We start from the raw sequence: 27,593 nt of genomic DNA, 5'->3' as shown, positions 1-27,593 counted from the left end.
AGCATCTTTCCCTCAGACGAGAGACAGTTATTTGGTTTGTAAAGCAACGGCGGATTTCAACCATGAGCTCTGCCATCGATACGCGATGTGAGCTGGAAAGAACATGAGCATATCATCTACTGTGAAGTGCACACTCACTGCAACTGAAGCAAATATTGAGCTCACACAGGTCCACATATATACACACACACTAAACACAAATATATGTCCACTCTTGCCTTCATCACACCTATTTCTTTCTTTGCTCTCTCCAAAAGTGTTCAGGTCTTTAGGGAATCTCCTGTTTAGAGCCATCGTGAGCGTTTGTTCCGTTGCGTGCTCTAAGATCTCGGCAGGCAGGTTTCCTTGCTATGCTGAAAACTAAGACAGAACCCTCAGGCAACAGAATGTTTTCCTTTTTTTTCTATAGGAGTGCCTTTTTTTGTTTTTTGGAAAAACTCCCAGCTGCTGTTAGGGAGGCAGGCGCTCCTCTGATCTCTAAATCTAGACACAAAACATCCTAATTATCTCCAGTGTGCGTCGTTTTCATGTTTTTTAATAAGAGTATTTACAACGCTGGTTAGTCTTCTCTGTTATGGTCTTTCCCTTTAGCCACTGTGTGCATTACTTGCTCCTTATCCTCACATCTTCTCAGCCCCCCCCCCCCAAGTCCTTCATCTTTCAAGTTACCCTGTCCTCCACTCACTACCCTACCTTGACATCGTTCACACTCCTCATCCTCTAAGCTACACCCTCCATTGACCTCTTCTTTCAACACCAAAATGTCTTGGAATGAATTGGATAATGTTGCAAATAACTTTAACAACATTGCAGTTTTTAATTACCTCTAACTATATGTATATATGTTTGTTTTTTCCTAAACTCAATTCAAGGAAGGAATCAAGGATTTTCTACTCCACGATGTCTTTCTGTTGTTCTGCAAACGTACATCAGTCCTGGAATTCTGTAGGACACACCAATGCATTTCCCTTCCCTCATTTTGTTATCGGGTGCATGACTTCCTGATCACTGCTTTCTACTTCCCAGTCCCTTTTACTTGCATTAGAGTCTCCCACTTTCTTTTCATTTTACATACACAGTTTCTTTTGCATGACCATCAAAGTGACTTGTTTTCCGCCATGACTCAGAACTTTCCAGACCACGGAAATCAAAGAGATATTGAAACTCGGATCCACACGGTTTCGTCTCACAACAGCACAAATCTTTGAATAATTGCAATGTTACCACCTAGTGGTCATTTTTGGTATTACTGAGATATGGTTAGTTTTCATTTACCGTAACGTGATTAAAGATGGATTGAAAGCACTGTTAAGTTAAGAAACAAAAAACAAAAAAAAAACAAAAAACAAAAAAAGCAGATAGAGACAAACAGTAAAAGTATCCAAATACTTCATGTAGCCTTCGCTTATCGCGAAATAATTCATGTGAGCAGTGGCTTAATTATAAATCATTAATCCTACACTGTTGTTCTGCGAAGAGAAAAATATATACAGCACAACCTTTGAACATATTTTCATGAAGTTCATGTCATTCTGTGGATGTTGGATAAAATGTCTTCAACTTCTTTAATCCAATGGATAATTTCCTTTTTATTTTACGGTGTAAGTAAAAATTAAAGTTGGGAATTTTCTGCCAACGCCCGGATATATTCATTTCGCAAGTCAGTTGTTTCCAGTCGGCGTGTTTTTGTGGACGTACTTGACTCACCCAGCAAAGCAATAATCGAAAACGGGCAGGTAATTGCATAAAAAATCGTTCTACTATCGAATAAACCTATGTATTTGTGTATTGCAGATTTATAGTGTTTGTTATTTTAACATTCTTATGAATTTTTTTTTAATGACGCGCTACTAATTTCCTGTTTCCGCCTCTGGTAGGTAGCCAGCTAACATTAGCCACTTCATTTCAAGGATTTAGGGAAGTGTAGCTAGCTCAGAATTGGGTGTAGCTTTGTAAAACAAATTCACCACAGTGAGGCCTGGGTGAGTCTTTTATAGCAGTAGCTATCAGCCTGTCCACATTAAATGTAAACCGCACTGTCATTGTTTTGTCGCCTTTGCATTTGTTTTATGTGCTGCCTTCACTCAGGTCTCACCATGGAGTTCGCCGAGCTGATAAAGACACCCAGGGTGGATGGGGTTGTCCTGCATCGACCTTTCATGCCCACTGTAGAAGGGACTTTGTGTTTAACTGGTCATCACCTCATCCTCTCCTCCAGACAGGACAACACAGAGGAGCTGTGGTTGCTTCATTCAAATATTGACTCTATTGAGAAAAGGTGATAAGACTCTTAATAAATAATCCTGCAATTTTTTTCTTGTTTCACAGTTGCTTTGCATTTTATGTATCCAAAATGTTACCCATTTGGTTATGTATTCTTGGCAAGATAATGTAGTGGGTTTTTTGGGTTTTTTTTTTTTTTTTTTTTTGCTGAGATCTTCCCAGAGATGTGCAAGGGACTAGAAATCTGCTCAAACATTATGCAGAGCAGATTTAAAAAAAAACAGTTGCTCCATTTATATGCAAACAAATGGTCGCCTGCTGCGTGTCCATGTAGATTTTTTCAGATGAATATGCAATGTCTGCTCCAACAGCCAGGGATTGTTGAGGTCTACCAAGCATAGTTTTTGAATCAAATCTTTTTGCCAATGTTTTTCAGATTTGTGGGGTCTATAGGTAGTATCATAGTCAAATGCAAAGACCTGAGAGTGATCCAACTAGACATTCCTGGTATGGAGGAGTGTCTCAACATTGCCAGCTCGATTGAGGTAAGAATACAATTAAAATATATTTACTGAAAATTGTTTACTGCAGGGCGGCATGGTGGTGCGGTGGTTAGCACTGTTGCCTCACAACAAGAAGCAATGAAGTTCCGGGTTCAAGCCCCAGCTTAGGCACGGGATCTTTCTGTGTGGAGTCTGCATGTTCTCCCTGTACCTGTGTGGGTTCTCTCTGGTACTCCAGCTTCCTCCTACAACCCAAAGACATCAAGAGAGGACGAGGCTGATTGATACTCTAAATTGACTGTAGGTGTGACTGTGAGTGTGAATGGTTGTCTGTCTCTATGTGTTGGCCCTGTGATGGACTGGTGACCCGTCCAGGGTGACCCCCACCTCTTGCCCGAAGGCTGCTGGGATAGGCTCCAGCCCCCCATGACCCTTAACAGGATAAGCAGAAGGAAATGGATGGATGGATGTTTACTGCTATGATATGAAGGATATCATAGAGCCTTGATTGGCAGGTAAGATGACAGGAAAATGACAGGCAGATGATAGTCGCAAGGTTTGCGTGGTAGTCACAAGACAGAGGGATGACAAACTGAGATGGCTGTTTAGATTCTGAGTGAGAGGATGACTAAGATGAGAGAAGGTTGGCAATCTGAGATAACAGCCAAGAAGAAATGACGATTCAGAGGACAGGTGTCTGACTGAGATGACAGCCATGATTTTGAGTGAAAGTCAAGGTGGCAGATGACGGATGGCAGTCTGATATGACAGTCTGAGTGACAGTCTATATGACTGAGATGAAAGTCAAGATGGTAGATGGCAAAATGCGGCAGGGATAATGACAGTAACGATTCTAAGTGACAAGTCAAGATGACGGTCAAGTTTTATGAGATTGCACATGTGGCCCCGCCCCAAAATGACAGGGGCCACACTAATGGTTGTAATTGCAGATGAAATTCAAGACTGTATACATCTCAGGTATTATTCTTGTCTCTCTAGGCTTTGTCCACTCTTGATTCAGTCTCCCTGATGTACCCTTTCTTCTACCGACCCATGTTTGAAGTCATAGAAGATGGATGGAATTCCTTCCGCCCAGAAGATGCCTTTAAAGACTTGGAGTCTATGGTGTGAAATTAATGAACACGAATGTTGTTTTACTGGTCATACAATAGTTAGGCTGTGATTTTGAAAGATGAAGCCTCAGATGTAACAATGAGTGTCTGACATCTGTGTACTGTATAGCAGTCAGGAATTCACCCATCTCCTCTGTACCTTCTCTCAGACAGATGAGTGGAGGCTGAGTGAAGTCAACAAGGACTTCAGCGTGTGTCCGACGTATCCTCCCCTGGTGGCAGTGCCAAAAGGTATTGATGATGACACACTGAGGAAAATAGCTACCTTCCGTCATGGTGGTCATTTCCCCGTACTTAGCTACTACCACAAGAAGAATGGCATGGTGAGTACCTTGTGTTCTCTGTTATTGTTCTATTAACTGGCTGGTAGTTTTTGGTGATATAATACAGCACTACAGACACTTGAAAAGTCATCCATTCTCAGGTCATGATGCGAGCAGGACAGCCTCTCACGGGCACCAACGGGCGGCGGTGCAAGGAAGATGAGAAGTTGATCAATGCCACCCTGCGGCCAGGCAAACGTGGCTACATCATTGACACACGCACCATCAACATAGCCCAGCAGGCCAAAGCACGAGGAGGAGGATTTGAATCGGAGGCGAACTACCCCCAGTGGAGGAGGATCCACAAGGCCATTGAGAGGTGGGCTGTGGTGCCTTTCCTTTCACCTCTTTCTTTTGCTAAGACTGATTATTAACACTGGTGTCATTTCCAGGTCCAGTGTCTTGCAGGAGAGCCTAATTAAACTGGTGGAGGCGTGTAACGACCAGTCCCACAGCATGGACCGCTGGCTAAGCAAGCTTGAAGCTTCCAGCTGGCAGACTCATGTCAAGGAGATCCTCACCACAGCCTGCCTGGCTGCTCAGTGTATCGACAGGTCAGGAAAAGACCTTTGCTGTGGTCGTGGATTAAACGATGTAAATGCAGCGTGTAGGATGTTGCAGCTCATGAATATCCACTGTATCTGCTTTACACTTCATCTCCCGCTAGGTTGATCATCAGCCTGTTAGCGCGGTACCGCCTTCCCTTAGATATCATTTTCACCACTATCATGTCTGTGTCAGGGAGGGAGCGTCTGTTCTCGTTCACGGTACGGAGGGGACAGACTCCACCCTGCAGGTGACCTCCTTGGCTCAGATCATCCTTGATCCAGCCTGCAGGACCATCAGAGGATTCCAGGGTCTTGTGGAGCGAGAGTGGCTCCAGGTGAGCCTCTCTGACCTTTGAAGCAGACTTGTTTCTCATTTTGATTGCCTCGGTTACGGAACTTTATGAGTAGATCTGATTTTACACGATTAAAAGATAAGGCACTTTATTTTTTTTCCTTCAAACAGTAGAAGTTGTTTGTATTTATAAGTTAATTCTGCAAGTATTCTTCACCTCCCTTGAGCTGATGCCCATTAGATTTTATTTTTTTTTTATGTGTGGGGTGTCCTCACGGTTCCTTCTCCCTTTGTAATTGCCATCTTTCTAGGCTGGTCACCAGTTCCAGCAGCGCTGCGCCCAGTCAGCCTACTCAAACAACAAACCTCGCCAAGAGGCTCCAGTCTTCCTGCTTTTCTTGGACTGCGTGTGGCAGATTCTTCGCCAGTTTCCATGTTCCTTTGAATTCAACGAGAGCTTCCTGGTGCTGCTCTTTGAGCACGCGTATGCTTCTCAGTTTGGAACTTTCTTGGGCAACAGCGCTGCTGAGAGGTAAACCTGAAGTATTTCTGTCAGAAATATGGCATTTTCTTTTGAAAGCATCTTGGAAACACCATTTAACGTCCACTTGCATTTGCCAATACAGTTAAATGCAGTTACCACTCAGCAAAATGCTTGAACAAAATGAATCACACGTTATTGTCCGTTTGATATTTTCATTCCACTATGTAAACATATATTTCATCAAGCTTCTTCAGCTAGTTGCACCTAAGATGTCACTTCATTGTTAATCTGGTCACAGATTATTGTGACATGAAATGATACCTCCCGGTAAATTCATCTTCATAACGCAAGCTAGTTGTTTTCGTTGGTAATGTTGACGTTGCTCGCTGTAATCATGTAAACAATCAACTAGGTAGAGAAACATTATCTGGTCCTACAAGAGACGCTCAGACAAGCTGTAGGTTACCGCTGCCCTCCTGAAGAACCCTGACACCCTCTCACCCCGTCACAGAGCTAAACTGTCCCTACCCGAGAAGACGGTGTCGCTGTGGTCTTGGGTGAATCGGCCACAGGAGCTGGAACGTCTGACAAACCCGCTGTACGAGTCCAATAGCCTGGTTATCTGGCCCTCCGTGGCCCCTCAGAGCCTGCTGCTGTGGGAAGGTAAGAAACTGAAAACGAGCGTGGAAGTGCACAACCTGTATTTATTTCATCCTGTTGGAAAAAGACTACAAATAAGACTTACTGACTAATAAATTGATGCAGGTTTCAGGCAAGAAGTGAGTACGAGTAGGTTGAAATAATGTTTCGTGTCAGTAAACTGTATTTTTCTTTAAATCGTCGGACTGGATGAAAAAACAGGGTTAGGTCAAAGTCGCTCCCTCTTCCAGCTGTATTTTGAGGTGTCCTTTATTTCCAAAATAAAGTGCCTATATCATATAATTCCAGGGTTTACATGGAATGTTTCCACACGTAAAGAGGAGCAAAACATATCATTAAATGTCAAAATAGCGCATGATGACTGTGTTTTGTGGGTCGGAGTAAACACCAAGCAGACTGGGATCAGAAGACTGGCAGCCACTTTCAAAAACCTGTGTCTGTGTATCAGCCAGTTAGATGCCAGACTGTATTTTTATGGCAGAGTTGGTCTGATATTTTGGGTTTGAGTGTGGTAACGCCTGAGGCGCAGCACTAATGTCTAAAGCAGTTGTTAGTTATCAAGTGCAAGCCTTTGACTTCTGACTGACATTGTGAACCTCTACCAGAAGAGGTCACCAGTGGCTTTCACTGCTCTCATGTATCTCTATCTCTATATATAGAACAACTTCAAAGCTACATCCGCCGTGTTCTAAACTGTATCCGTTTTGTTTTAAAAGGAAACATGAAGAACGAAACAAAAAAAAACAAAAACCTTTTGCGATACAATTTCCTGCCTTTCAATTCCCTCCCCTCGTCCCACGAACACAACCTGGTGAGAGCCAACGTACCCTAAACACAGATGTCACCACCTTCAGTTAGCATAAACGTTCTGTAGCATGATGGAAGTGTATTTGCCTTCCTCCCCAGAGCCAGAAAAGAAGCTTCTAAATCCTGTAGTTCCTAGTGTTTATTCTGGTTCAAGAAGGTTCAGGATCTTGCTACGAAGGTAATCCTCCTTATCCTCTCTACAAAGACAGTCATTATTAGTAGTAGAGGTTGCTGCTTTTTATTTTTTTCTGAAGTTTTACATTGAATCACTGCACCCACTCAGGACAGTCGTCCCACTATGAACCTGACGCCTTTCAAATTATAATGTCTTGTAATTACATGTTGTTGCTTTTTTATTCAAAGTGACTGTTAGTGTGGAGGGAAAAAAAAGTATATTTGATGAATTTTGACTTTTTTTTACATTTGCTCATCCACTGCCATTCATTGCGCTAAGCTATCTAGCGCTCAGTTGGTGTCTGTGGGTGTCGGCTCCCTAATGAATGCACAGAGGATAGACGTGTATCTGTAAGTGGCTTTGGGGAGGACTGCAAATAAGAAATACTTGAAGCATGTTTGCCAAAAAGTTGGCCTATCCTGCCCCTGCTGATGGATGTTTGTGTCAATGTGGCTGCAAGTGAGACAGCAGGAATGAATGTTCTTACTTTATGTGATACAGCATCAAGAAGGGCTTTGTGATTGGTGCTGCTGGTTTGTTGTGTGTGTGTGTGTGTGTGTGTGTGTGTGTGTGTGTGTGTGTGTGTGTGTGTGGGGATATATACAGTAGACTCAATGAACCTAGGCTTAACTGGTAGTCCATTTGTCTGTTGTTGTTTTTTTCATTTTCGCTGAGTAACACTGTTTGTGTACATGGCCTCCGTGTGGCGGTGCTGCATTGACTCATGCCTTTGCTCAATAACCTTTCAAGCTAACGCCACTCTGGATTTCTCTTTTTTACTGGTAAAGAACAATGAAAGTTCAAAGTCCCGAACACAGGGAAGTTAACAGGACGATGACGCCTTTGCTCATAGCTTGCTAACTCATCGACTATATCCTCTCATATTGTGCTAAATCTTATCTACTATATCCTCTCATAGCGTGCTAACTCTCATGGACTATATCCTCTCATAGCGTGCTAACTCTCATGGACTATATCCTCTCATATTGTGCTAAATCTTATCTACTATATCCTCTCATAGCGTGCTAACTCTCATCGACTATGTCCTCTCTTTGCGCGCTAACTCTCATCAACTACATAACATGGAGGTCTAATTCTGCCTGTGACCATTCAGTTCATATGACTTTTTGGCTTTCATTTTCAGAATAGCTCAGATTGCCTCTCTGGCATTGCTGGATTGCCTCTCTCTTCCCTGTCGGTCATGTGTTCAGCTGGCATGCAAGACTTATTATAGGCTCCCCCCCCGCCAACCACCACCACTCAACCTCCAGGACACCTGAGCCCCCTGACACGGGGGCATGTAGGACTGTTTACTACTAGATGAGTTAAGAGTCATATGCATGCTAATCTTAGACCTGTGGCACACTTCTGTTAGTCAGTCATAGAAAACATATTTAAATTTTGCCCCTTGTTTCTGGATATTAAAATAATTGGAGTCATTTAAAAAAAAAAAAAAAAAGAGGTTACATTCAATCAGTTACATTACATTTTCCTTCTTGTATTTATCGAGGCACACGGGTAATAATTTAAATGTTAATTTTAAACACACATTTACACAATTCAAGACAAAGACAAATAAGGATAAAGGATGATGTAGCAGACATTGGCAGGACGTGGCTAAGATAATAGAATAACTTGACTCTATTAGCGCTGTTGGTTAGGGACAGATTTCCAAGACCCTTCCCTCACCCAGTATCTCCTCAAAGTCAGTTTTTTGGAATGTGGTTGGAAAAAAAAGAACAAAAAACTAAAATATAAAGAAATGTTAAAAAAAGAGTGAAGGTGTGAAGACTGCTCAGGGGTCATGCAGTTCAGTGCCCTCCCCCTCGCCTCCATCTACATGAACAGAAACATATTTAAACAGACTTGGGCAGCGGCACGTGAAATACGACGTCGCGAATGACGCGCACTCCTGACTTGACCTGAAGGACCCCACAGACATCCCAACCTGCTGCTGTTGACACTGACTACAACTACAGATGTGTGCTTGAAGTCACTGCAGGACAAGTTTCCATGCCTGGTGATGAGAGCTTCGGTGCTCTCAGTTGCTGGGTATTTACTGTGTAATCCAGAGACAAAGATGCTTCGATCCCATGAGTGTTGTCTTTGTTGTTTAGGGGCACTCACTGCGACCTCTGTGTGATCATATCTATGTCACCCAGCAACAAAAAGGCTTTTTAATCTACTTTGCTGCCCACTGTAGTTGAATTTGAGCTTTATTATTTAAGTACATTTGAGCCCAAACATCCAAAAATGGTACATAATGATCCGAACAAAAAGAAAAGCACAGGACACTAAGTGCAATTCTAGACATCAACGAATGTTTCTCGGTCTTCGATGAATCAGCGTTCTGGTTATTTCATAGTTGTTCCAGCTGTGACCTGTACATCAACTCTGTATTTGTCACATATTCCTGTGACATATGGGTATATCCAGTCTACCAGACCCACAGGTTCCTCTTTTAAAATCCCCCAACCATCCCAATCAGGGAGAGTTTGATAGTCGCTACTGTCTTTTCAACATCATCATCATCTTGTCATCTCCTGATGTTGAAACTGAATCAAAGAGCCACGTACATTGTTGATCCAGTCCAACTTGCTGGTATTTCCTCTGTTCTCTTCCACTGTATTTAATATGAAAGCCCTGTATTTTCCACCTCCATCGGGAAGATGTCCTCGGTGTTGTATTTGGAACGGATCGGGACCAAAGGAAGCCACTTCCTTGCGATATGCTCTTAACTGAATTCTCCCCTCTTCTGCTACAGGAGTTTTCCTGCGCTGGAATCGCTCCTCAAAGTGTTTGGATGAGGCCTATGAGGAAATGGTGCATATAATTGAGTACAACAAGGAGCTTCAGAACAAAGTCAACGTCCTGCGTAGGCAGCTAGCCCAGCTGGAAACAGAAGACCCGCTGCTGCAAGCACCCTAGGGAGCTGCGGGGGAAGGAGGTAGAACATCTTTCAAGCTTTAGTTGAGCAAATCATTGTCACTTGATATTAAATGTTGTAAAAAAGAAAAAGATTGTAAACACGATTGTTACTACGTGTTTTGTTTCAGAAGAAAATGAAATTGAAAATCACTCACTGGACTGCTCTCGTGCAGTTACTCTCACAGTTTACATGTCCAGAAGTACTTCAAGGATACTACTGATGCTGTTTTTCAACGATTTTGCTATGTATTGAGGTCTTAAAGATGAAAAGGGACAACAATTATAGGAGTCGGTTCTATATTGAAAGACATTGTGTATTCATGTGGCCGAAATGGCTTTTGTTAGGAGTCTGTCAAACTCTTTCGGGTTTGACATTTACTGGCTCAACGTTTTTATAAATGTCTGACAACATTTATGGACAGAGATTTTTTGTTTTTTTTTTTGTTTTCCTTTTTCCAGGTCAGCGTTTTTGTACACAGAGTGATAGTTTTTCTTGCTATCTGGTCATGTTTTTGTGGCAGGCCAACATGCTAACTTTAGTTAATAACACAACCTTCATGTTCCGCTCCTGTTTGGAGTATTTATTTCTCCAGGAATGAAGGGTTTAATTTTTTTTGTACAGTCTCATGGGTCTCTGACACCATGATCTTCATTCTTGTGCAGTACAACTAGCGGAGCATGGCCCCGTTCCCTAAAGATAGTCAAGGAAAGCATTGCAACGTGTGACACATCATTTTGTTGCAACAGTTTGGAAATACCTAAACCGCTCAGTAAAAGCTTCAACTGTACTCTTGACTCGTACGGCTCCCTCGCACACTCACTCCCATCTCGTCTTTCAGTAAATGGGACGTCAGCGTAAACTCACCTCCTACCAGGTTTCGCAGCCAGACCTTCATCTTGAGCCAGATTTCTGTTACATGTTAAATAAACGTCTGTCCAAGCAAGGATCCTCTCCATCACGTCAGACACTTAGAATAACAAACTGAGCCTGTTGGTGGCCAAAACATGCCTTTTTTGTTTTTCTTGAACTGTTGCAGTGGTCTTGCTCTTGTCAGACACAGCGTTCTCCCTTATTTTGACCTCAAAACATAGAAAAATAAAGCTTTACATGCTGGTGGGAAACACAAACACACACACACATACACACATTCCTACTTATTTTGCCATGCGTCATTCAAACCAAACAAATGTGATCAGCTGATTGTCAAACTGATGCTAAAAGGCCTGAGCGTTTGTGGACGTTGATCTTGTTCTGGAGAAGTGTTGTTCACTTCCTACAGGCTATACTGAACATATAGGCTGCTGAAGCACTGCGGAGTAACTATGGTAACGTATGGGGGTGGGGGGGTGGGGGGGCTGGACGGTAGCATGTGACTCCGCTCCATGTTGAGGTGACATAATAAGCGTAGGTAGGGGTCAAGTACAATGAGAGAGGAGGCTTGATCAAGGTTGCGATCGGACCAAATAAACTGACATGTTGCTACATTTATCTGAACATTACTTGACATTCCAGGAAGTCTCGTGGCGAGATGACATCACACATTCATTTCAAACGGGAACACCCATCATCTCGCCGGGTTATGTTTGCTTTTTCATAATCGTGGAGGAGTCTGAAATGTGATTGTGATGCAGGGGAAAGAGTAGGGTCAGTGCTGAGCGTTTTGTTGCCATGGTTATGCTGGCCATGTTGTCTTCTTCAAGAAAATACATACAGCACTAAAAGCCCTTTTTAGTGTGTTTACATGTTGAACAAACTGATCGTCTGCTCTTTTGTTGTTAAAGATTAAATGACAGGCATTTCAGCAAATCTATATGCGATTAAAATATTCTTGTAATTAGCTTCTTGTTATTCGTACTCACCAGTTGCTGCCATATTGGACAATAAATGCCTTAATGTATATGTGAATATTTGCCAATATATCCAGGTGAAATACTTTTCATTTGAGGGTTGTTGCTTTTTTTTTTTAATCTTCCATCACCGTCAATTTTTCAGCCATTAGCTCAGCCAGGAGAAGCAGGTGGAATCATTCATGGTGTTACTTAACGCTTGAATGTTCTTTCCTTGAAGAATGAGCCACAGACGCTAAACTCAACACAATCAAAACGATCCCGACGCAGAGACGCGTGGATCATCTCGCAAGCGTGCTCACTGTGGAATCACGCTCCGAGGAAATCTCGACACTTTATGCTGAATGGTGGCGTTCTACAATGTTCGGCCACATTTCAACGCTTTGATCCGTTCGTCACCTCATTTTCTTAGAACTCCTCGCCAATTCTGCTTCACGAATGATGTAATAATCTCACCACTACATTAAACTGCATGAGAAAGGGAAATTTTAATATGTCAATTATGCACTAAATACATTGTTTGGCCCAAATAAGGCACTTTACTTCACTTCTGTGTTTCTGCATGACTAGAAGCCAGTTACATCAAGGTAGTGGTGTAATTGTACAGCCTTCCTCTTCTTGCATTAGGCAGCGTCGTCTTTCAATCTCTTGTCAATGTTAACGCTTGTTGGCACTGAAGAAAATTGATCTTTTTTGTATGTTAAAATGACAAGTTGTAAGTACTCACCAGATATCTGTAAAGATATATCATATATCAATCATTGCTGTTTTTTTTAAGTTCAAAAGGCATTAAAAATAATCTGTAAAACCCAAAATGATGTTTGAGTAGTTATTTCAAGTGTGTCTAAAGACAGGGCCAAAAATGGAGGGGGGGGGGGGGGTTGTGTGTGCTGTGGCAGTGTAATAGCAAACACTTTTTAATTTTTAAAAAATTAATTGTATTGTTTTAATAATAATAACGCCACTGTCGCCAAACAGTATGCATGCAAAACTGATGTCCTGTGCAAAGTGTCCCTCTGCTGCCTGATCAGATTATACAGAAATAATAGATTATTAGGGATCCTTCATATTCAAAGAGCATTTGTTACCGCACAAAAAGTTTTTTTTTTTTTCATTATTATTACACCTGTATTTAAAATAATAGTTTTAATTGGGTATTTATTTTTTGAACTGTTGTGGGCCTGATCTGGTCCCCCAGCACCACTTTGGGCAGCTCTGATCGAAGGGATCAGTCCCTGTCTTCGTGTTGTAACACTTCATCAGATTAATGTTTCTAATGTTAATGTGTCATAAATAAAAGTGACACGATAACCAGAATGATACGGTATATGATGCAGTGTAACTCTGGGTTGGCTCTCAATCTAAATGTTAAAGCTGCAATCGATGGGTTTTTTTTTGGGGGGGGGGGGGGTTCTTGGAAAGACGTCATAAACTCATCAAAAGAAAAATGAGAATGTTTCATTTTAAAAAGTAAACTCATGCAGCTTTAATGTCTGTGCTTTTTTTTTTTTCAATCAAATGTGAAAATGTGCTGACTTAAACTGCTCGACTGTTCTGTCATGAGCTAACCCTCAAGTGTAACTACTTAAAAAAAAACAACCAAAACAAACTAGGTTTTCTTTGCATGTGATTTAGAAGCGGCTCTCCTCTGCGGTGGCCGGTGGCGGTGTCCTCATAAGGCTCGCCCAGCGATTAGCAGCCAGCCACCTCATAAAGTCAATGCTGTGACGCAAAAGATAACCGGACAAGGAATGTAAGCGAGCGTCCGACCATCTGACTGTGTCATATATAGCCAAGCATCAGCTGCTACCAGGAAACGTGATAGCGCGCGGTGTTACAGTGCAGCCTCTCTTTTGTCCCCATATTAATGCAGCGTTGTCTGTCACTCGTCTGATTCTTGGCAGTCAGCTGTGCTCACACTAATCACACTAAATGCCATGAAAGCCTCGGGAGACAATGAAGAACTGTGTGTTCCTTTGCTTAAGTACCTAGTGGCGATGAAGGTTACAACACTGTTGAATCAAACTCATGTATTTTATCCCTGTTAAATAACTGACATTGAACGAGAACACAAACAAACGCTCACACACAAGATATGGAGCCGTTCCCCGATAGATCATTGCTTTGTTATTAAGTTAAAGTGTGTCAGATTACACATTAACTTGTTTTTGAGGAAGTCGTACCCTTCCCAGTGACGACAGATGTAGGGGTGTGCTCCAGTCTACCACTCACACACCAGCACGGACCTGAAGCCCACCCTCTGCTGTACACATTGTCAGCCTATACGGCCTTCCTCTATCTACTGCAAACAAACCATCAAAGTCAAACAGAAGGCGTATATATACTTGTTCCTTTGATAAATATCCTTTATCAAAGGAACATATTAGTTTCTTTTATTTTGCAATAACGTCCTACTGTTCAAACGTCACTTTACTTACTAAAACCATAAAATGCTTCCGTAAGGCTCACCTGAAGCTTCAACATGCCAGGTTGTTTTGAACAAATGTCCCTGATGCCATGTTTTTAGAATCACTGTGGCTTGTTGCGCCCAACCGGGACACAATGTTTTCACTGGATTTTCATTTTTGAGTGAACTATCCCTTTTAGAAAGCAACGTTGTCGTTTTTTTTTTTTTTTCACAGCCCTGTCCTCCAAATGAAATGAACATAGCCTGACCGCCAGGCAAACTCCACGCCATTACAGAGTTAGCATCTCAGCTCTTGAGTGTCAACCATGTGATCACAGAAAAGAAGCTAACTTCCTCATCAGGATGTCTTTGTTGAGTGGAGTTTGTCAGGCTGTCAAGTCAGTTTTATTTGTACAGTGCCAAAACACAACAAAAGTTCTCTCATGACATTTTACAAGTAGAGCAGGTTTAGCACCACACTCCTTCAATGAATTTACACCCAACAATTCTCCATGAGCGGCGACGAAAACTGTCTCTTAACAGGCAGGAACGTCGAGCAGATCGGGGCGCGATGGGAACCGACGTCTGCTTTTACCCGTTGGGGAGAAAGAGAGCGAGAGAGCAGGGCAGAGACAAGGACAGACAGGCTGTCAATTTATGTTCATACAGTTTAATTAAGTCTGGGAACTCAGAATGATGCACTGCAGGAAGTCTGGCAAAGTTGCACGAGCACACTCAGTTTTATCACATACTTTTATCTACACATTCCAAGCTCGTTGATGCATTATCGCGATGACAACGGCGAAGACAACCTTGAGCCCTCTGTTCCAGTCACAGCTATCCATACTTGTTTAAACTGAAATCAGAGGCAGTGTTTCACCGCCCTTTACTGTGTCGACACAATGGTTCCAGTGTGTGAAAAGATACTCATCAAATCACGGAACTAGTTTTGGTTACACGAATGCTTATCAACTGCTAAGCTTCAGTTACTCACTGCCGATTTAGATTTTTAATGCATTTGAATGGGGCACATAAGAACACATGAATTAATATCAGTGTAAACATGCTGGAGTTAGCAAGAATGCTAGTTTAGAAGCTAGGCGCCGTTAGCAGGTGCAAAAGTGAAGAGGACACGGACAGAGTACCAGCAACAGAATACATTCTACATATGTCCAGTTGAATGTGGGTACGGTTGTGGTTGCTCAAGAGCCATATTTAACATCCTAAACATTTCACAAGTTTAGAAAATCTGAGGGAGTAGTATCTCCACCAAAGAGTTCCTGTTTTTCCTTTGACTATCTTTTAGCAAGATTACACAAAAGCTATGAGGCTGATTTTCACCAAACATGGTAGAGGGGTTTCAAATGGGTCAAAGAAGAACCTGTTACACCGCAGATCAGATTCGACACAGTGCCTCCTAGTGGCCACAGGAAACGACACTTTTGTAACACTTTGATGTGCTCCTCCCTCCAGGTGACCGGCTCAAATTTGGTGAGAAATGTCTTAATAATTAGGTGGCGGGTTACTGTGAAGACTGAGGTTTTTCTTTTGGGTTTTTCTTTTTTTTTTTTAAAAAAAAAAGAAAAAAGAAAAAAGGGAAGTATATCGTAAGCTTGTGTTCGCCAGCACCAACTGGTGGCAACAAGAGGTGATACTTGCACAGAGGTGTATAAATATTAATCTGCACGACATGTTAAATTCTTAAATAATCTGGTTTCACCTCCCTCTCTCGGGGGGTCCTGGTCATCACTGTTTGAAGCTAGAATTAGTGCCTGATTTAAAAAAAAAAAAAAAAAAAGCTAGCAACCCTTTGGCCTCTTACAAATGCAGAAAATAGTTCTAATTTATATATATATATATATATATATATAGAGAGAGAGAGAGAGAGAGAGAGAGAGATCAGTGATATATAATTTATATATCATATAATTTTTTAAAGGAATTTTTGGTATTTTATTAATGAACGAACATACATGTATAAATGTAAGCAGTATTTAAACAGAATATAAACCACCAACAGCCAAAGATACAATGTGTACAACAAAGTTACGCTGAATACAGTTATGTATGCTTTTAACAGTTTCAAACAGTGTTCACGTATTTCAGAAACTCAACCAAACTGGATTTTGTTTGTACTTTGCAGTACAATTTATGAAGAATAACCGACACATAGAATGTAATTTATCAATATATAACCCGTTCTTACTTAACTCTGCATATCTTAAAATCTCACGGATAATGAAACTGCAAAGTTCTTCCCAGAATGATCTCATCAGCGTGGTGAGTACTTTATTTCAACACCCTGGCGAAACGCAGTATTAATCACATGGTTCGGTCGACTTCTGCCTAAAACAACTTCTTAAGGGGAGTAAACAAGTAAAAGCCATGGGTGAATGGATGCAGTGAGCTGCCGTGCGACGGCAAGCGGTGACGTCGTGTGGGCGTGGTCTGTGGAGGAGCACCGCACCTCCGGGGCTCGGCCAATCCGAGGAAAGCCGGCTCCTCTAGCAGCCAGATGGCCGCTGATATATAACTTGAAGACGCAGCTGATGCAACACTTACCGGAGATAACACAAGCATCACTCCACGGAGCTGAAGGCGACTGGATCCGCTTCTTATTTATTCATTAACGGATTTAGTTTTTTCTGCGTAAAACACTAAATCTACCGGTAAGTAAGCTAACATGTTTCTAGCCTTGTAGATGCTAGCTCTTTAAGATATCGTTCACCTCCGTAGTATCCTGCTTGCATTCATGAAGCGCTGCTCTCTCTCTCACACACACACACACACACACGCACACACAATCAAACGGCGACACATTTCTCACTCTCAGGGAAAGGAGGAGCCGTTTTCTCGCACGTTTTCTCGCCTTTTTGGTCGGGCGGATTTCAGTTAACGTCGCGTGGGGGCGCCTAGTTATCAGACGGGCGCTTGTGAACGTGTCAGGCGGGGCGCCAAGAGAGCCTCGCTCAAGCACACTGGCCTGCTGACACGGATGTCCGTTCGCTTCCCTCAGATTGTGAAATAAGTCAAATATCGATTCAATCATTCGTCGTCCGTGAGGCTTGGAGGACGTTGAGTCCAGGGGCGCTGCCCGGCGGGTATTTACGGAGGCGACAGTTAAGACATAAGACCCACTGTGACGCACGGAGAGGGGAGCAGCCCGAGCCCCCCTGTTACACAACTGACTTCTGTATACGTTTAGCCATGTTGGCATAACATTGGCGAGCACATGGCGGGGGGGGCTTGAAATGTTGAAAAGGGGATTTACGCAAGTTATTTTGTTTCTGCTTATGTAAACTTGGATGGTGTCTACAATGAAATAACACAATTATCTAAAAAGCACGATGAATTTGCATTTTATTACACAAATTCGACTAATATGCACTTAACTTAAAATTGTCCAACTATATATATAGATATAGATATATATAGATATATATAGATATATAGAGATATATATAGATATATATAGATATCATCTTTAAAATGTATATCATTTTTAAACGCAAAAGGTCTCCAATCTTGTTAGCATTGTTGGCAGTGTTTTCGTCTGCGGCTGCACGTCAGTACGCCCTCTCTCTGATTGGCTCTAGCTGAAGGCAGGGCAGTATAAGTACCCTCAAGTTACTTCGATCCTTCCTTTTTAGGGAAGCTTGTAGCACTCGGTAAGTACGCTTCTAAAGTGATGAAATGCAAGAAGAAGAAGAAAAGTGTAAAAGTCGTGGCAGCTCCTCTGATTTAAAATGTCGTCTTAAAGCTGTCATTTTTGTAGGAATAGCTAAAGATGCGGGTGCATAAAAGGACTTATTTTAAGAGCCTTCAGGCTGTGTGTGTTCCGTGTTGTGTTTGTATGGTTGTTGTTGTTTTTTAAGGGAGAAAAACAGGATGTAAACAGGTTTTTTTAGTAACGTTCCATTGTGATTTTTGGTTGTTGGGGCTGCGGAGCTTCTTGTTGTTGCGCCTACGTGTCTTCCCTGCTGACACGTTAGTTCATTCTGTAATCACTCTCTGGATTGGTCACTATTCCCAGTTTTACTTGGTTGCAGGCCCAAATTAAATCTTAACTCTCATGAATGGCCAGTTTTGTCTGTCTGTCTGGCGTCAGAGGTCTGGAAAAGAGTTGGAATTTCTTGACACAAAACTTGTTTTCTGCCGCCGCCGCCCCCCCCCCCCCCCTAAAAAAAATGTAGATGATGGCAGGCAAATATTAGTCTTAGTCTGGCTGACTTAAACCTGCCTGATTCCACTCCAATGCTCCATTGATTATAAACAACACTGAATTCCACCAACTCTGGTGCCCTGTTCCCACCCACAGGTACCAACATGCCTGTCATCAGAACCCTCAGCAAGGTGGCCAAGCAGGCTCTGCTCAGCGCTCCGGGGTGCAGCTGTCAACCTCTCACCGTTGCCGTACGAAACATCAGCTTCTCCCCTCGTCAGGTGACATCCGACGCCAGCTTCCACTCTGTGTCGTTCTCAGAAACAGACCACCCTAAGGTGCTCATTACAGGTAAGCAGCACCTGTTTTGCGGCTGTAGGAAGCATAGTTCACATTCCTGCTGGTTAAGATGGGATGAACCACATAGGCAGCTCTTCCAGCTATCAGATTGCCATTAAAACAAGTGTAGGCGAAAAATGTTTTGACCTTTTTTTTTCTTTTCTTCTTCTTGGGGCCCATTTTCCTTAAGACTAACTTCAGTTTCCATGGCGACTAGCACTGATGATCATTATCTCCTGCTTCTTTCAAACGTGTGCTTTATCTATTCCAGGCGGCCTGGGCCAGCTCGGGGTGGGGCTCGCCAAATTGTTGAGGTAAGAATTCTTCACCCCTGATGCGCCTGCAGGTTCTAATATGTTCCTGTGACCTTCTTTGCTGGGTTCATTTCTTCTTCTTCTTTTTTTTTCTTTTTCTTTTTCTCACCTTATGTAATACTGACTTCCCGCTTTACAGGAAGAGGTTCGGAAAGAACAATGTCATTCTGTCTGACATCAGGAAGCCACCGAGCAATGTCTTCCACAGTGGTGAGTCAAGTTTCTGGCGGCAGCTTTCATGATGGGGAGTTACCTGATTACACTCTTAGGAACAAAGTTTTCTCCCTTAGCGCAGCTGTGACTAATAATCACTTTTGAAACTCCAGTATTTGGCAGTGTGAATGGTTAACTTGTTCCTTGTTCCTTTTTTTTTTTTTTAACCATCTTTGCCTAAAATGAACCTTTGTGTCAGCCAGATTTCTTCTTTACAATTATACTGCAAATCAAAGAAAAAAGAACCATTATCCAAAGTTAATTTTTGTTGGACTCGTTCCTGCCTGTTAAAAGGAAGGTTGTCGTCGCCGCTGTTGCAGGATGCGCTCGCTCATGGAGAATTGTTGGGTGTAGATTCATTGAAGGAGCGTGGTGCTGGACCTGCTCTCCTTGTAAAGTGTCATGAGAGAACTTTTGTTCGATTTGGCGCTGTATAAATAAATTTGACTTGACCTGTACCAATAGATTTTAATTCTCCTTATCTCTATCAGGCCCCTTTATCTACTCCGACATCCTGGACTACAAAAACCTGCGGGAGATTGTGGTGAACAACCGCATTACTTGGCTGGTTCACTACAGCGCCCTCCTCAGTGCTGTCGGAGAAGCTAACGTGGCCCTGGCGCGCTCTGTGAACATCACCGGTGAGTGGGTTATTGATTGCTTACACACACACACACACACAAAAGAGCGCGTTTACGAGTAAGTCATTTTATCTATTTAAATGACGTCACGACAAAGAATTAAAGTTCAGCAAATGAGGTAAAATTCAAAGATCTATTGAAAAAAAAAAACAACAACCTACAGTTAAAGTGAGTAGGCAAGTTTAAACAGATGGGTTTTGAGTTATGTAACAAGAGCTCAGCGTACGGGTGTGCACGTGTGTGTGTGTGTGTGAGGGGGGGGGGTTTCCAGAGTCTGGCAGCATTTGTGCTGAGGTTGATTGGCAGGGAAAGAGATGAAGAGTTTCTGAAGTGTGCGGTTCTTCCATTCCGTCCCTCAGGGCTTCACAACATCCTGGACATCGCAGCTGAGCACGGCTTGCGGCTCTTCGTCCCCAGCACCATCGGCGCCTTCGGACCCACGTCTCCTCGTAACCCAACACCAGACCTCTGTGTGCAGAGACCTCGGACTATCTATGGCGTCTCCAAAGTCCACGCCGAGCTCATGGGAGAGGTGAGATCTCAACTTCTTTCTGTCGTCCCTCCAAAAATGACACCTCCGCATTTATAACAAGGATAAATTCCTCTCGCAGTACTACCACCACCGATACGGCCTGGATTTCCGTTGTCTCCGTTACCCAGGAATCATCTCTGCTGACTCCATGCCTGGTGGGGGCACAACAGGTGAGAGGGATTACATGCTGATATCACACACACCAGGTTCCAGCATTAATACACATCTATTCCCGTAGCTGTCCTGTCATGTTGCACACTTGTTGTGTAACTTTTTTTTTTTTTTTTTTACACGATTTTAATTTTGGACTTGCTCATCCTTAATTTTCTCCGTCCAGATTATGCCGTCCAGATTTTCCACGATGCAATCAAGACTGGAAAGTTTGAATGCAACCTGAGACCCGACACACGGCTCCCAATGATGTACATCGACGACTGTTTGCGCGCCACACTGGAGGTGATGGAGGCGCCGGCCGACACGCTGAGCATGAGGACGTACAACATCAACGCCATGAGCTTCACTCCCCAGGAACTGGCTCAGGAGCTCCAGAAGCAGATGCCCGAAGTGGATGTCACGTATGACGTCGACCCCGTCCGACAGGCCATCGGTAAGTTTTTAGGAGAACAGTCGTTTCAAAAGAACAGGCTAGCGGTGGGGGCGTTTAAGCTGAAGCCAAGTCTTCGTATGTGTTTCTTCCAGCCGACAGTTGGCCAATGAACTTCGACGACTCCAACGCGAGGAACGACTGGGGCTGGAAGCACGATTACGATCTCCCAGAGCTCGTCCAGACCATGCTGAACTACTTGAGCACAGAGACGCTCATGGCCCGAGCTAACTGAGTCGGCACAAGCCACTTCTTCTTTGTACATAATGTAAAGACTGACCAAAGAGAATAGAGGAACACGGTCTGTACATAGTCGTTCTCTCTGTAAACCCGAAGGGCTCTGCTTGCCCTGCGTGTGCAAGGACGTAAACGGTCAACGCGGGCTAGACAATCCCTCCCTGCTCCTGTCTAATCAACCCGGCTTTACTCTCCTGGCCTTTTTCTGCTAGTGGGGGGGGGGGGGATTTAGGTGAAGAGCAGCAGTCTGTTAGTGGAAGGTCGTTATCAGGGATATACGTCTATGTGTCTCGATGTGGCTGTTGAAAGGGAAGATGACTTGCATGTTGCTGAATTCCACACCAAATTTCTGAGCAAACAAAAGTGAAACAGGCGGGGGGAATTTAGGATTGTGACTCTGCAAAACCTTTCTACTGCTTTTTGTCTTTGGAAATCTAAATCTATCCAGGTTCTTTTTGCAAAGGATTTTCTAAATTCAGGGCCTTTAAAGCTCCTGAGACTATTGACTTTGGATTTGGGAGTATGGAAAAATAAATTGTGTTCTTTTTGATGCACTTTAGATGAATTTCTATTTAAAATTACTGACATGGAAACAACCCTAATCACTTTACGTTGTTGGAGGGGGGGGGGGTGATAACGTCACAATACATCTCAAAGAATTGTTCTTCTGTTTATTCCACAGCTTTATTTATTCTGTCTATTCACGTGAAAGCATTAAAAACTTCAGTGTTTTGTTTGGGTTTTTGTTAAGATTTTTTTTTTTTTTCATCAACTTCATGGGATTTATTTGTAATGCATAAAAAGGGGAAATGTGACACCGTTCGCCACATGTAGGGTACTTTTAACCACGTTCGGTGGTTTTTCCGTGTTTCAACGTTCTATAAAAGCGACGCATCGGGTGATTCATTCTGTGCTGTTACAATCTCAGCTTTGAAAATAAAAACTTTTTTTTTCCACATACATCTGCCTGACCTTTTTATTTTTGGGATTAAGGTATGAAACTATAGCTCTTGGACGAGCAACACGTCCTATAGTTCCGCTGTGAACTCTTTGATCCTGAGTTTGGTTTACTGTAAAGAGCCAATGGTGAAGGGATTGATCGGCCCTGTTGTCAAAGCAACAGCAGTGAGTCTTATTGAGTTGTCATTTACATAAGCAGTCTGTCTTACAGTGATGGGGGGGGGGGGGGGTGTGTGTGCGTTCTGTAAAGTTTGTAATTTGCAGAATTGACCTCCAAATAGAAATGTTAAATTTGACCTTTATGGAGTGTCGGGTTGCGTTCTGTTCTGAACAAGCTGAAACCCCCATGGTCTCAATGCTGAAAAGAGAAATATGAGAATGTCTTCATCCGCTGACACTGTGCTGTCTGAACTAGGAGCCAGAGCCGGCGCTGGCAAGGCGATTTCTATGTGGTAAAATAGAACTTTAGATGAAAAGAAATGGATAATTTTGTCCATAATTGGTGCAAATTAAAAAAAAAAAAGATTTGCTAAACATATCCTTATTTGGGTGTGTGCTGGAGAATCATGTAAAAAGCCCAAGTAGGATCACATGACATGGAAAAAGGAGAAAAGAGTGAGCTGACGTATGAGGAACCATTTTGTACAGTTGTGAATGAGAATGAGCTGCATTTTTTTTTTTTTTGAAGGGGGCTCTTTTTACCTCTAATTGATGCATGTTTATAAGTATTTAACCTGAAATGATCGAATATATGTTTCAGTTTCTAATGCAGAAAAACGCAGCGAGAACATTTACGCGCAAAGCCGAGACAAGAGAAATGTCTCAGCACATCAATACAGGCACTAAAGCACAGCTGCTGCGTTATCGAAACCAAATGGGATCATAAATTGGAACCCAGAGAGCAGCATTTTCCTCCGCATGCATGGCAGCCTTTCCTCCATTTTTCTGTGTCAGTAATTTCAGCTGGGTGACCTTGTGAGGTTTTTTTTGTTGTTGTTGTTTTGCGGTCCAGCAGAGAGGCAGCTTAGAGGGGCGAGGGGTACGGGCCCAGTTTGTTTGATTCAGCTGAATTCAGTGTTGAGTAAGGTGAGACGCCGGGACCGAGGAGCACGCTCGCCTCTCTGAATGTGAAATGTGCAGCTGTTTTTTTTTCTTCTTTTTCGCTCCAGCCGGAGGGAAAAATTACAAATCTCTTATCTTTGTTTAGCTCGCTCGTACGAGGAGAACATTACACCACCGCACGGAAAAGGACTCAAAGTACCTTAATCAAACTTGTCAACACTGACTTTTTGAAGCTTAAATTCGAATCTGGGGATCATGTCTATTTCACTTCAAATAAATATATGAAACATATTTTGGGATCTGGTGAAAATCCTAATGAAATGCAATAGTTTGTTTGTCTGTTTTTTTTCATTCGCGTTTACGCACGTGAATGAATGACTAGATGAGAACGTGTCCAAAACTTTCAGACCGTTTGTGCGTCTCGAGGCTTTCCAAGAAGAGGCACAGGAGGGGCATGTGGCTTCAAACAAAAACATAGATCCCCCTGAAGGGGGCCTTCACTTCTTTCTTCTCTAGTGAAGGAGACCTTACCTCTTATGTAAGACACTTACAAGGTTGAGTCCCGTCAACCAATCAGAGAGCTTCCTCGGTCGCCCTGGACCCCGAGTGTTTTGTTCGTCATCGTGTAATCAGATTCACATAGTGAGCAGCTTTACAGGGAACACGGCAGAAAGTGAAAGACGAGACATAAAGAAGGGGGGGGGGGGGGCTGTTGGGCACAGGGCCAAAAACACCATAACACGGTACCACATGGAGACCTGTTGCTATGGTAATGGAGGCCACCACCCCACCGCTGCCCCTCCCGTCTTCCAGCCTCAAGAGCGATCTGAGGGATTGTGTTTATCGCTCTTTACATTTAAAGGCTTTCATTACACGGCGGCGTCATGCTGATGGGAAGAGTCAGTTCGCAGGGAGAACAAATAAAACAAAGAAAAGAATATGTTAATCTTCGAGATTAATTGAATTAATCAATTTCATTTTTAATCTATACAGAATAAATTCAATTTAAAAAGGAAAGTTATTTTATTTATTTTTCAAATTTATATTTGTCATTTCTGTTAGCCGTTTCTTAGAATGGCTTTTTGCAAAAAAAAAACAAAAAACAGACGGGAAGGATTGTCATAAAAATGCAAATCTGTTCACTCTGCAGAATCATTCTTTTTGCTCTGGAAAGGAATGTAAAAAAGGAAATACATAAATGGTGGCTTTCACGTCGCGTTGCTCCAGTGGTCTGGAACAGTGCTGACTCCATGATGGTTAAAAAAAAAAAAATCAATTTTGACTTCGGGAATTCTGTCCCGTTTATGAGCTCTGAGATTTATTGACCTCACGACAGAGCTATTAATTTAAAATTAAGTTTGACCTCTTCTGACCTTTACACTGCAAGCATGCATTTTAAGACATGTCACCTGTGCAATGAGAATGATTTATTTATGCGCTTAAAATCGTTTGGCTACCTAGTCAAGAACTAGGATGAAAGAAAACACTCTTTTAATCTTAATTTGATAAAAAAATCAACCTGAACATTGAAAGCAGGACAGGTCAGATTAAGTTCAAGGAAACCACAGAATGTCCTTAGTAAATTTGTTGTATTTTACAGAAACTCTGGGTGTGTCGAGTTGATAATATTTCCTGTCACTGATCCCTTACAAACATCAGTTACACAATCTAATCCCATGCTCAAGGTGGTAATTTTAAACACAGACCTGAGATCAGATTAAATCTTCACATAATCCAGTATTGACTATAATAACAACGAATTCAACACTGACTCTGGAACAGCAGAGGTGATGCAGCCCTTAAATCCTCAGGTTAAAGCTAACAGAAGACTCAGAAGCGCACAAGATTACAAGTATCTTAGTTCATACAGTCAAATCTATGTCAACTGAACATATTTTACAGTATTTTTACTGCATTTTTTTGATGTTTGGAGAAACATCTTGTCTCTGTTAAAGCCACATGTGAAAACGGAACAGATGAACTCAAGGAACTATCGAGAATTTAACATGTAATAAGACACAGTTGGGGAAACTTCAAATATAAAGTTGATGAGTCAAGATCAGAAGAAAAACTAGAATGGCGCAATATGGTACTGTTTACGCTACAACTGGATTGATGTCATATCCTGGAGGACCAGAGATGAATTGACATTTTTTTTCTGATCACACGCCCCTCTCTTTAGGTTGAGTTTTAAGATGTAACGTGCTAGAATTCCTAGATATTAGATTCACTATCTCAGGAAGTGAGTTCCTTCCTAAAGCTAACAGCCTTTGAAAGTGATCTTAACATAGTTTCCAAAGTCATCACATCACCGCTGTGTTCACGCTGCAGAACGCTCTGTCTTAAATCTTTATCTTTTAGTTACCCTGCTTAGGGTGTGTCTTTATCTTGGACATGGTTTCAAAGGACTAATCTTAAGACATTTTCAAGGACCATGTAGCATAAATAAATATTATGCTCCTTTGCAGCCTTGAATATAAATACTTTGTTTCATATCAGCTGTTCAGTTTCTCTTTTTGATAAAGGTATTAAACGTCCCCAGGAAGCTTCGGTAATGTGTAAATAACTCGAGTCCCAGCTGCCATTTCAAACTTAAAAAAAAAATACAAAAAAAAACCCACAACGCCATAATTATAGTGTTCTCAATCATCAGTGAATGTGATGATAGAACTAGAATGATAGGTCTGATGAAAAGCTGCTACACCATCAAATGAACCCCACATCTACTACCTCTGAGGCTTTTTAAGAGCTTGAATTCAGTGTTTTCACCTCTAATAGCAATGACTCACTCCAGTATAATCAGACTGGCGTTCACGTACCAGACTACCGTACTTTTTTGCCCTCAGAGAGAAATATGTATTCCATTCTGCCTTTAGTATTTTAGATTCATTTTTCAATAATTGCACCATCACTCTCAATAAGTGCTTACTGGGTCTGTTAACATGTAAAACAGAACAGAATTGGTTTTAAAGATTTTTTTTATAGTTTTAGACCAGATTTGTTAGTTTTTAAGTGCACTCACACTCATTAAAAGTCTCTGACAAGATAAACTACTCCACTGGTACAGGCAGTAGAATGGTTCAAAATTCAATTTTTTCTTTTGCCATTTGGCAGCCCTGAAAAAAAAAAAACCTTGTGACCCCTGTGGACCTCCAGAACCTCAGGTTGAGAACCGCTGTCATGTTGCTACTGTCCTACTGATCTGCAGTTTGTTTGTTGTGAGATTGGTTTAATTTGTACTCTATTTGTTTTGCTGTGCAAGAGAAGAGGGGAACTCGTGGAAACCAGTTGGTCCACATCTCTGCTCCACCTGTCAAGTAACGCTGCTGCTGCCCTCGAGTGCTGCTTGTAAGCAGCTGATTTAGAGTTTGCATGATTTTGGTGGGCGTGAATGTGAATATGTATTCGCACATTCAGTCATAAAACGGTGCTTTGGCTGTGCAGTTACTGGAATGTGAACGACTCAGCTTCTCCACACTACATTGAGATATTCTTCATTGCCGCTTGTGGTGGTTATAATACAAAGAGTTCTAGAACACTGGGTACTGGAACATGTGATCTTATTGATGGCTGGATTGTCACATGGTTCTGGAACCATTATGACATTTTGGTATGCTGCAAGAACCACTGCAAGAACATATTATGCAATGCTTTGTGTGAGTTGGTCACATCCCCATTTTGTTTTGGCAGACACCCGGCAAATAAATCACCAGGCCTGCCAGTTGACATCATCACTATGGAAACATTTACTGAAAGGCAAAATATATATTACCAATATAAACGGGTATATATTTCAATATTAGAACAATGTTAAGGATAATGTACATTTTGTTTTGATATACCCAGAATATCACACACACACACACACACAAACACTCACACACGCACGCACGCACGCACGCACACACACACACACACACACACACGCACGCACACGTGTCCGAGTTCAATGAACCTGTATGACCTGACGGATGTACCCTGTTTTTATGGATGTAGCTCCCTCTTTTGGCTGGCTCTTGGCAGTGATACTAAGTAATGGCAGTAACAGCAGAAGCAAAATAAAATACGTAAATGCAAAATAATTATATTTAAATAAAATTATATCTTTCATCGGTAATCGAAAACGCGATGAATACCATATATGTTCACAACATGCAGCCAGCGTGGCTGGATATTTTCATCAGGCAAATTCCAGCGA

At 42.2% G+C, this 27,593-nt stretch overlaps 2 protein-coding genes across 4 annotated transcripts; both read left to right on the top strand.

The window, feature by feature from the left end:
- The first annotated feature begins 1,646 nt into the window (after positions 1-1,646).
- mtmr9 (myotubularin related protein 9) lies at positions 1,647-10,095 on the top strand. Of its 2 annotated transcripts, none has more exons than XM_086190106.1 (11): positions 1,647-1,736; positions 2,089-2,278; positions 2,660-2,768; positions 3,726-3,851; positions 4,009-4,182; positions 4,284-4,501; positions 4,575-4,736; positions 4,924-5,065; positions 5,334-5,554; positions 6,018-6,169; positions 9,913-10,095. In XM_086190106.1, the coding sequence occupies exons 2-11, from the start codon at positions 2,097-2,099 to the stop codon at positions 10,074-10,076; spliced, it is 1,650 nt and encodes a 549-aa protein (XP_086046232.1). In that variant the 5' UTR covers positions 1,647-1,736; positions 2,089-2,096; the 3' UTR covers positions 10,077-10,095. The 2 variants fall into 2 exon arrangements, with proteins under 2 accessions (XP_086046232.1, XP_086046233.1); XM_086190107.1 differs by lacking the exon at positions 1,647-1,736 and adding an exon at positions 1,867-1,982.
- A 6,703-nt stretch (positions 10,096-16,798) lies between these two features.
- On the top strand, positions 16,799-22,333 carry tdh (L-threonine dehydrogenase). Of its 2 annotated transcripts, none has more exons than XM_086190161.1 (9): positions 16,799-17,000; positions 18,650-18,844; positions 19,104-19,146; positions 19,286-19,356; positions 19,851-20,000; positions 20,360-20,532; positions 20,612-20,702; positions 20,870-21,139; positions 21,232-22,333. In XM_086190161.1, the coding sequence occupies exons 2-9, from the start codon at positions 18,658-18,660 to the stop codon at positions 21,369-21,371; spliced, it is 1,125 nt and encodes a 374-aa protein (XP_086046287.1). In that variant the 5' UTR covers positions 16,799-17,000; positions 18,650-18,657; the 3' UTR covers positions 21,372-22,333. The 2 variants fall into 2 exon arrangements, with proteins under 2 accessions (XP_086046287.1, XP_086046288.1); XM_086190162.1 differs by lacking the exon at positions 16,799-17,000 and adding an exon at positions 17,940-17,999.
- The last annotated feature ends 5,260 nt before the right edge of the window (positions 22,334-27,593 follow it).

This window comes from Aulostomus chinensis, chromosome 20, assembly GCF_037954235.1.
Source record: "Aulostomus chinensis isolate RoL2024-O1b breed Wild chromosome 20, RoL_Achi_v1.0, whole genome shotgun sequence".
Taxonomy (NCBI): Eukaryota; Metazoa; Chordata; class Actinopteri; order Syngnathiformes; family Aulostomidae; genus Aulostomus; species Aulostomus chinensis.
Note: the sequence above shows the minus strand (reverse complement) of the source record. Positions and strands in the feature narration are given on the sequence as shown.

Bases quoted from the DNA above. Each gene is read 5' to 3' on its own strand.
- tdh (XM_086190161.1), top strand. From the start codon at position 18,658: ATGCCTGTCATCAGAACCCTCAGCAAGGTGGCCAAGCAGGCTCTGCTC. The intron at 19,357-19,850 runs GTGAGTCAAGTT...TATCTCTATCAG, and splicing joins GAGCAATGTCTTCCACAGTG to GCCCCTTTATCTACTCCGAC. The intron at 20,533-20,611 runs GTGAGATCTCAA...TTCCTCTCGCAG, and splicing joins ACGCCGAGCTCATGGGAGAG to TACTACCACCACCGATACGG.
- mtmr9 (XM_086190106.1), top strand. From the start codon at position 2,097: ATGGAGTTCGCCGAGCTGATAAAGACACCCAGGGTGGATGGGGTTGTC. The intron at 5,555-6,017 runs GTAAACCTGAAG...ACCCCGTCACAG, and splicing joins GGCAACAGCGCTGCTGAGAG to AGCTAAACTGTCCCTACCCG. The intron at 6,170-9,912 runs GTAAGAAACTGA...CTTCTGCTACAG, and splicing joins GAGCCTGCTGCTGTGGGAAG to GAGTTTTCCTGCGCTGGAAT.